General features: G+C 30.9%; 1 protein-coding gene across 6 annotated transcripts in view; it reads right to left on the reverse strand.

Annotated features, from left to right (window-relative positions):
• Positions 1-10186, reverse strand: part of LOC132716208 (rho GTPase-activating protein 8-like) — a 49472-nt gene extending 39286 nt beyond the window's left edge. Inside the window, exons 1-4 of one of the 6 annotated variants that reach the window (XM_060699416.1) lie at positions 9787-10186; positions 8159-8233; positions 7131-7157; positions 2754-2819 (exon numbers count right to left, since the gene is read on the reverse strand). In XM_060699416.1, coding sequence (XP_060555399.1) covers positions 2754-2819; positions 7131-7157; positions 8159-8233; positions 9787-9850 — 232 coding nt within the window. In that variant the 5' untranslated portion in view covers positions 9851-10186. Of the gene's footprint in view, positions 1-2753; positions 2820-7130; positions 7161-8158; positions 8234-9786 lie in introns of all 6 variants that reach the window. The other 5 variants (XM_060699415.1, XM_060699417.1, XM_060699420.1 and 2 more) reach the window with 5 other exon arrangements.
• Positions 10187-10661: the final 475 nt, after the last annotated feature.

Genomic DNA, 10661 nt, shown 5'->3' on the forward strand with positions numbered 1-10661 from the left:
ATAAAGAGTTGTTTTAATACTTCGTGAAAAAAGTGCTATATCATATAGTAAATGTTAGACTGCATATATTCACATTTCTCTGATTAAGTTATTAATACTCTCATATAATAAATAATATACTAATAAATTATAATATATTCTGTAAGACAAAGCTAAAAGTTACAAAATGATACACAGATAATATAAAATGTAATATAAATAACATATTCTACCCAGATATGTCACTTGCGTATGCAATAAATACTTTGAAATGCATTAAATAAACTGTGAAAAGCATTGTTGTTTATATACTAAATTGTTAAGCATTAAGCAAAATCAATAAGCAATTAATCAATCAATTAATTAATCATAACACAATTATTTCCCAGCATTCATTTCTGTTATGTTGTTAGACAACACTTGAAGAAAGGAAAAACTTAAGTGAGACATTGATGTTTTTGTTTGTTTGTTTGTTTTGGGTTTTACGTCACATCGACACAGTATAGGTCATATCGCATTCAGAGTCAAAATTTGTAGTCTTGGATAAACCTTAAGAAATAAGATCATGTCATCAAGAAACTAATCATGGTAACTACACTTTTAAATTATTCTAAATCTTGGCCCTTACTTAAAAAGCTAAACATTATAAATGGATTTGTCCATCATGCAATCTGGACACAACCATTTATCTTTTTTAGGGAAAATTTCAAAACAAATAGCAAACTGAATAGCGAACAGTGGAACCATGATCAGATGTCAAAGATGTGCCAGCTGATATTAACCTGCCCTAGTCAGATACTGGTATATTCAGTTTTGACATCGGCATGCTAAGTGTTATAGTAAAGCAGATTTCCATCCATATTTTCTAACTATACAATTAGCAAAACACAAGAACAGAAATGGTAAACCTGATCATGATGCTTTACAGAAATGGGTAATACCATGCAGTTTTGCAAAGTGCATGCTTACAGAAACTAATTTGCACTAACGTAATGTCTTTAATTAATGCACTTCTTGATTAATTATACATCCTGGTTTTGGACAACTAAAATGTCAATTTTATATTTCATTTTAAAAAAAACCTTATATGATCAATTTTCTGTGCTTCCAAGGCATAAAGACAGTTAAGACTCCATTGTCAACATTTCATTATATTAGTGCTACAAGTTTTAGGAACCACCTATTTTGAAATGTTTAAAATTCTCAATATAAATATAAAGAAAACCCTCTAAAATTGAAATAAAATTGTTCTATTCAAGTTTCTTAAACAAGATCTTGCCTAACAGCAGTTACCACAGTTAAGGGTGATTTATTTCTGTTTTATTCTTGCTTACTTTGTATTTTATTTCTATTTCTGATGTGGAATAATTCCTAAATAACATGATTATGGTGTTGTACATTGTGTCTTGAACATAATACAAAAGGACAAACAACTGCAGATTACCAATATGTTGTATTTTTCGTCCAATCAGGCGCATGTGCCTCTATTTTGTCATTTCTTTGATTGTAAATTGGTATTTGTTTGTCAGAAGAATATAGTAAACAGTGTAATAAAAAATTTGAACAAACTAATGTAAGATTTTAACAGTCCTCTTGTATTTACAACATACAATTTCTAATATGATATTATGGACAGTAATCATAAATTTTTTAATAAAACGTGCATTAGTATATGATTTAAACAGCACGCTTATCTATCAACTGGCTGTAAATTAGACACTTACTAAGACTTAGCTTATTTGTAGTTGCTTGTACCAGTATAGCATGTCTCAGGTTGTATCAATAAAAAATGCAAAAATTCAATGTTTATCATTTATTATTTGCTTTAAGTAAGTATTAATTCAGGGAATTTGCTACCATAATACTTAATTTAAGCAACCTTCTTGTACAGTATTATGTCTTGCCTGAGAATGTATGAAAGTGTAGGCTGACTAGACTATACTTGTGACATAGGCAAATCATTACAGTCTCTAAGCATTCAAAAAGTTGAATGATATACATGTTGTCATAAAAAAGGTGAAATATTAATGTAAGTTAACTGGTTATTCTATTAGCACACATGCACATCAATCAGTGAAATATAACTAGACAGTAGAAATATAATATAATATCAGTATTTTGTGATGTGTGAGCATATTTCCAACACAGTACAAGCTCATTATCTTGAACAAAACCAATTCTAAATACCAGATTTCAGTTTGGAAAAGGCCAAAAATGTAAGTGATAAACTTTTTTCAAGTTAAATTTCAATGAAATATGCATGTACCATAATTATACAAGCCTGTCTAAAAATGTTTTTTATGTATATCATAAATGGTCTCCATGAACATCCTGTTCTTCACTTTAAAAAGATTACAAAAGCTGTCAACAGGCCAAAATAATCGACTAGTAGTTTTACTGTTTTTTAATGCTTCCTAGGGATTACTTTCTCCCAGATATTAGTACATAATAACGCATTTGCAATATACATACTCTAATTACTTCAGTGGAAAGTCAGATGGTAAGAAAACTTTTACTAATGTGTGGTACTGATGTACTTTAACTTACCATGGTTTTAAAACAAAAGTTTTGTTTGATGACAGGTCTTTTGTACAAGATCTTATAACATAAATCACATCTCATTTTATCTATTTTTTTTTCTATTCATTTTAATTTTTCAATGGCCAATACACAAGAATCGGACTGTACCTGTTGCATATATGCCCACATAAACATTAAGTTAGCATAACTTCTATTATTATTATAACATGCCTAGTTGGCATGTACTGGTTTACCTGTGCCTATGTCCCAGTGCAACACTGGGGTCTGATGGGAGTTTGTTTCACCACTTCTTACCTCCCCTTGATAAAAAACACAGAAGCATGCAATTTTTATGTAAAATAATAAGCTAAACAAAATAACAATAAACAAATTGTGCAACATGCTAAATTAAAAAGATAAAGAAACTGAAGATTTCAAATAAAAACAAATATTCAAAATTGCCTTTCTAATTTTAATAATATTTCTAATGTTACATCATAAAAAAACAAAGATGATTTATTAAACATGTACATGTACTAGAATGATGCTGCCAATTGCAAACTGGATGAGGTCATTATATCTGACCTTGACCTATTTTATGACATCATGACTTTTAAAATTTGCTTAAAATTCAAGTATTTCATCATAACCAACCTTCACTGTAAGTAATTAGAAGATATTTCATTTACTACTCTAAACATTGTTTTTGACCTTCATAGAGTGACCTTGACATTTTTTTTATTTCAAAACTTGACCTTTGGGGTGTAACTTGACATGTCAAATATACAGATGACCTCAAAATAATGCTGTGAATGTCACAGAAGGGCAGAGTCAAAAGTTTAACAAACTGTCTAAAGGCAATGGCTTGTGCCAGTGTATATCTACAAGTAACTCTTTTGTCACAGACCAGAGAAATTTGCCACAGACTGACTGTCAGTTGGACACACTAAATGACTACATACTTCATCATCAATTTAGGGCTAAAAATCTATACCAGCCGAATTTTTTCAGTCTCTTGCTATAACGAAAACGTATGATTTAGAATGTTTTCACATTGAACTCCTCAATGGAAAATTTACAAGGAAGTGCAACATTAACCTCATAACAAATAGACAATTCAATTATAAATATAATGATAATCTAACATAATCTCACAAAATCTCAAAATAAACTAATTTCACAAAATCTCATAATATAATAAGCTAATCTTACAAAATCTCAGAATGAAACCCACTGTCTTTTCCTAGTTTTTCATGCTATTTCAAACTGGTTAAATTATCAAGCAACAGGGTAATTTGTATAAGAATAGACCATAATCCAGGATGGAAAAAGTGTTATTCCAAATGCAGGAAAAGCTTTGAAAAACGGTCAAAATACCAAAAACATCTGCTCATTCTAACGTGCCTCATTAAGCATGCATCTAATATTGATTTGCTATCAAAATGCTGTATTTCTCGTACACACATTGATGCATTTATGCAAGGGTAAACAAGACAAGAGCTGTCAGAAGGACAGCGCGCTCGACTTTTTTAGTGCTTGCCTATAAAACAAAACTTTGACAGTTAAGGGCACACAAGACTTTAACTAGGAATTTCTAAGTACAAATCAAGAAACATTTTCACAGAGTTATCTTCTCTTGCTTACAGATAGGTCTCATGATGGCACATAAGAACTCCAACTTCCAAAGTAATATCTCAAATGGTTAAGTCAACAAGTGGACAAGAATGAAAATCTTAACTGAGTTTCTAAGTCAAAAAGGGCCATAATTCAAATAAAATCCTTAACAGAATTACCTTCTCCTGCCCATGTTTTGGGACCATGATGGTAAACAAGTATTCCAACTTTCAAATTAATATCTCAAACAGTTCAGTCAAAAAGTGGACTGGTACTAAAAAACTTAACCAAGATTCTAAGTCGATAAAAGGCCTTAATTTTTAAAACAAATCCTTGACAGAGTTACCTTCTCTTGCGTACAGATGGGGGTAATGATGTGAAATAGCATTAAAAGTTTCAAAGCAATATCTCAAAGGGTTAAGGCAATAAGTGGATTTTACCCATATTCAATGTATTTTCTAAGTCAAAAAGGGGCATAATTCTGTCAAAAACCTTGACAGAGTTATGTCCTCTTGTCTGTTGATGAAGGTCGTGATGGTAAACAAGTATGGTCAGTTTCAAAGCAATACCTCCAATGGTTTTGAAATAAAGTGAGGTGGTACAAAAAACTTAACCAAGCTCAATACACTTTCTAAGTCAAAAAAGGGCCATAATTCTGTCAAAAACCTTGACAGAGTTATGTACTCTTGTCTGTAGATGGAGGTTATGATGGTGAACAAGTATGGTAAGTTTCAAAGCCATACTTGTAATACTTCTGAAATAAAGTGGGGTGGTACGAAAAACTTAACCAAGGTGTGACGCCAACGCTAACGCCGACGCCGACGCCGGGGCGAGTAGGATAGCTCCCCTTTTCATAGAAAAGTCGAGCTAAAAATCACAAAATCTTAAATGAAACTGAAATTTCTCATGCATCTTTATGTACCAATAATCAATATGAAATCTGAAATAATGATTTGTCTTGCATTTTGTGGCATTATTTAAAATTTTGCACGCAATTCTCAGCTAATATAATGTAGCATTTTATTTTGATTTTTGATAAACTTTAATTTAATAGAAAGGTTTATTATACTTGTACAAATATCTTTTAAAGGAACTCAACTAATAGGTTCAAGCCTTTGACAAACTGGGGTTCTTAAAATAGAAACTAACAGACATTGGACTTTAAAAACATTTCTATGTGACACTGTTTTCCAGTGAATGCATACTTACACGTACACAAACAATATCATTCAGTAACTTTTAACGATTGACACTTAGATAACCTTTCATCTGTCTTATTGCTTTTAAGTCGGCTGAGCTCACTTCCTGATTATAAGTGGAGTTACAATTCATTAATAACAATAGTCCACTTAAACGTTGGTATAAATATTACATCATTCTTTATACAAACTTCCCCATGTTCTGTTTAAAGATGATGTTGATTTTGTGGTAAACCACATACATGCAATGACTTCATTAAACTGGGCATATGTTCACCCTTATCATGTGACAAGTCACAATTTATACAATGGACTTATCTTGATTTTTACATTTGGTACTGTCCTGTGTTAAGTACTTCCAAGAATTTCAAAATAAAAAATACTTGAACTGAAAAGTGTCTTACTGTTAACATTTTCAGCTGATGAAACATCACACAAACAAATTTATCATGGTCATATGGAGAATTTCCATCTTTTACTGGTGGAGAAGACTTCAAGTGCCCCTACATGCATTATCAATAAAAATATACATTTATATTTTTTTACTCTTGGAAGGGATTTTGTTTAGAAATTTGGTAAGGGAATGGGGCCAAATTTCAGCCCTAAATTGGCCTTAAAAAAGGACTGTCAACTCAAAGATCATGAGTAACATTTTGAATATGATACAAAATTCTTTCCAGTACAGGAATATGTGTGTCTATGATAACCAAAATTAACCTAAAATTTCAATAATGGTGATTTAAACTAGTATGGTTCTTGAAAACTAATATGGTAGTTTCAGCTATCGATGAAGCACTTATCGTTAATGAATGATGATATCACTCAGAGATGAAATATCACCTAACCTTCAATCATATGATGATTTTCTAATTACTCACTGCAAAATTTATATTATATCGCCACAGTGATGCATGAATATGACCCTGATAGAGGTATATTTCAATTCAGATTACATTTTTTTTCTGCGTACCTCAAGATGTATTTCTCAAAAAGAAGCAATACAAATGGCTAGACTGTGTTTAGTGTGAGACATTCTATCATTAACAGCAAGTACAATAAACAATAACTTGTGAACAGTACTACATCCAATAATACTGGTGAAATAATATCTATTTTGGACTACCTAAAAAAATCATACCACATATAATTATAAAAACAGTTTTTTTGTCATAATCTTAATACCTGTACTGACCAAAGACATTTTTTTTTAATTTTAAAATGCGTGATATTCATTCAGTATCTTCAGTATGCATTAATCTGGAATGCAAGTATATTCTTTCTCAAATCATTTAGCAATTCCTATTGTTACATATTTTGAACCCTTGCCTTAAAAGCTATCCTTTTATTAAATAAAATAGGCATTCTGACACAAAACATATATTACCAGAAATAGCAACATGTTGTTAAGGGGTCCAAAACCTTAAAATGACTTAAAGATTACCTCCCTTTTCTCTTTTTTGAGACATTAAACTTAATGGTTATGCTCAGACGACAGAGTTTCCTAGGTCATAATAGGTTAAAAATTTCAGCATATCACCTTTCAACTATTAAATACAATACCTAAGGCAAGAACATCCTTAAAATCAATTTTTCTGCGAAAATATGATCAACTTATTACTTTTAGAATGAAAAAAGTCTTAAAGTCAGTGAAAATCAAACTTATCGGGAAGATATGATTACCTTATTACTTTTAGAATGAAAAAAGTCTTTGAGTCAGAGGAAAAAATTATTAAAGGGAGATAATCTTGTCATTAAGTCTTCATGCCTCTTTCTGAAACTTGAGTTAGGACAGAACCATGCATGATTGTAAATGTATACCTTCTAATTCTGCCTCGATGTCTAACTCTGCTGCATGGAAAACAATTCAAAAATGCACAAATCATGTAAATAAAACCACTAAAAATATCTATATCAAATATGCTGAAACTTTACACAAATAATATGAAACATGCATAATACATATTTTATCTTAAATCAAGGACTATTAATTTATGCTATACTACATAATTAGATATAGGAACATAACAAACTGAAACGTTGTAGGGATTCACTTTCAATGAAACATTTAAGGAATCCTAATGAAACATTTAAGGAATCCTGTCATAAAGGTTACTTTTACTGTCAAAATACTAACAGTAATAACTTATTTTGATAATCTTAGTACCTGCATTGACCAGAACATGACAAACTTTACAATCTACTATAAAATCACATGATTTAAGCATGCAAAAAGAACTTTAGAAGGCTAATAATAACGTAAAACTTAATAATAAAATGCAAAACTTAATAATAAAATGCACTCTGTACAAATAACATTGAGAAACAGGTCAGGTAAAAAAAAATCTGAATTTTTTTCAATAAACAACAGTAATGAGATTACAATTATATTTTCATTTCATTAAAAATTTCATTTTATTTATACATGCATTATCAAACAACTATGAAACTGAATGGCACATTATGCCTCAGAAATCCATTTTTCAAAAATTCTTTAGGAATGTTAAACATGTCTTGTACAATGTTTTAATTATAAATTAAGAGCAAGATAGATGTTTAACAACTTAAGTAAGTAGACTTTAGTGCTGAACGTGCAGTAATGTGACATTAAGGTAGCAAAATGTAAACAAGTATTTTGACTTCCAAACAAAATACTAATTCACTAATAATATACTAATAATCAACAGAGTAAAATATAGTTCATGTATATGGCAAATGATGTCTCTTTAGAAACTGTAACATGATATCAAAAATAAAAATGTTTGAAGAAATAAAAAGGATGCATTTCTGAGGCATTCTGGGCCGTAAAATAAATATATAAGTTTCAGTATGGAAACTTTAAATATTACCTTCTTTAGCAGCTAAATCAAGCCCATCTTCATCAAACTCATATTCAGGATCTTGAAAATCAGAGGCTGGTGTCTCTGAAATAATAGCATAAACTTACAGTATACATGTATTTTAAGTAATCTGATCCATTACTCAAGTAAGTTGCATCAAATATCATGACAAAACCTTCAAATTTTGGATAGAAAAATGCCCAGTCTAAATTAAAAAATATCGCACAGGTCACATGAAGTAGACTGTGGTGTACGATATATTAGGCTAAAATTTTCAACTGATTATTTAAGAAATAGAACATGTATGACTGGATTGTATGTAAAAATTTCTAATATAAAAAAAAATCTGGACAAAAGTTATTTTGTAGTCAAGTTTGTATATATGAGTGTTATACTTGTTTACATCTGAAAACAACACTAAATCATACATGTTCAATAACTCTAAATAAAAAGTTTAACAGTATAAAACAATGGCAGTTATGGTCGTTGGATACTTCCAGTGAAATAAGGTCCATTTTCTCAAAAGCACAAAAAGGGATTTGTATCAACTTCATGACTTCCATTTTTCTTACTAAGGAAAAGTGGAGTAGGGATATAGCATGAAGTTGTTGACTTAAATCTTTCATGTGGTGAGATTCTCTTAAAAAGTTGACTTAGAACTGAAATACACACTGGTGGTGTGATTACTGATGATTCAGGAAACTCAGGAAGCAGTCTTTTGGCACTACACAATGTACTTGATTTTTTTTGCCTCTAATGTCAAACGAATTATAAAGATTTATATGTTGTCAAAGCATGCAGATAACTACCAATAATGTCTAACCCATCACAGGGAGGTACATAGAGGTAGGTACATAGACTTATCAATAAAATTCCAGTGTTAGCTCTAGTTGGGAGCCGCCATTTTCAATGTAACTGAATGATAATAGGCAGGGTATTGGATAACTAACAATTGCAACTTTTTAAATTAATAATAATCAGTGAGTATTCCGACTGAAAATTGAAGCGGTGGATAAAATACCGAATGACACCTTTAAAACAGAAACTATTTTTTAACCAGTTCATAGGCTTTGCCTAAATTCATATTATCTTTTGCATGCACCTGTAGCTGGCTACAATCACGGTTTATAGTAAAAGTCAGTGGAAAATAATTCAAAAGCGAGCTTGAAGAGCTGCCCTAAAGGGCTTTACGGTAACGTGAGTACCAGCTGCTAGATATGTGATGGTTTTGAAAACTTTCGTCGGAAGTACTGAATTGACACATCGCAACTTTTTGAATTACAAGATAACGATAAAAGCCGAGGTTTTCTGTTTGAAAACAGATGCGTAAACTGGTATCCTGCGCACTTTCATTGGAACCATAGATTGGCATAATAGGACAGGGAACCAGAATAAACGGACGCACTGTAATCTGTATAAAATATAGAATGACAGTTTTACAGGGAACCAGAATAAACGGACGCACTGTAATCTGTATGAAATATAGAATGACAGTTTTAAAACAGAAAATGTAAAATAAAAATGAACAATTATTTTATACTATTTCATGGTAAAAGTAAATCGAGCTCACTTTGATGCTTTGCCAAAGTTTTCATATTATTTTAACTAACTCAAATTATAACAAGCAATCTGTTTACCTAGACTTTCTGCATCTATACTTTCTTGAAATTCCAGTTGGGAAGGCCGACCATTTTCAGCCATTTTGCAAGTGTTGTTTCTAAATATTCATGAGTGATATTTTGAATGATGAATCAAGAAAGTATTCACTGATTCAGTTTTGACCTGTCAACTGTCAAGTGTGTAAACTACTAAACATCAGAAAAAACGTATTCCAAAATTGACCAGCCGTTTTTGACTGACATAAAACGCGTAACAGTGTCAAACTTTGTATGAGCAAAAAACAATGTGTAAACAAATGATTGTTAAAACCCTACACGTTTCTACCATATAAACAATGACAAATACAAGGTTAATAATTTTTTAAGGTTTTGCCAGTGGGCGGAAGTTGACATTACTATCGGTCAACGTTGTAATAAACATTAATGAGATTTACAATTAAATAGACGGTATTGCACTACTAAATATATTCCCGCATTTATTAAAAAAACAAAAAAAACCACCCCCAAACAAACAATATAGTTTTTTCCTTATGAAATGACTAAGCACTCCTTTACTAATATGTAGACATGATGTATGCATTGATAAAGAAATTACACTTACTTAAATTTTTTCTCATTAGGGGCTGCATTGTTTTTTTAAATTTAAATTTTTTAAATGTAATTTAACTTAATGGTTAGTTGAAATTATGTACATGGGTATCTCTATAATCTGTGTTATTGATATCAGTAACCTTGTTACAATCAGGGATTTGTTTGTTTCCTATTTCTCTAGAATTATGAAGATCAGTTTGAATTTCATAGTCCTCAAACACAAATACCCGTTTTAATTAATTTCTAAGGTGGAGTGATAGCTCAGTTGACCACTGACTGTCACTCCTGAGGTCCCAGGCTTG

The sequence above is a fragment of the Ruditapes philippinarum genome, unplaced genomic scaffold (assembly GCF_026571515.1).
Source record: "Ruditapes philippinarum isolate M1 unplaced genomic scaffold, ASM2657151v2 ctg863_1_1_1_1, whole genome shotgun sequence".
Taxonomy (NCBI): Eukaryota; Metazoa; Mollusca; class Bivalvia; order Venerida; family Veneridae; genus Ruditapes; species Ruditapes philippinarum.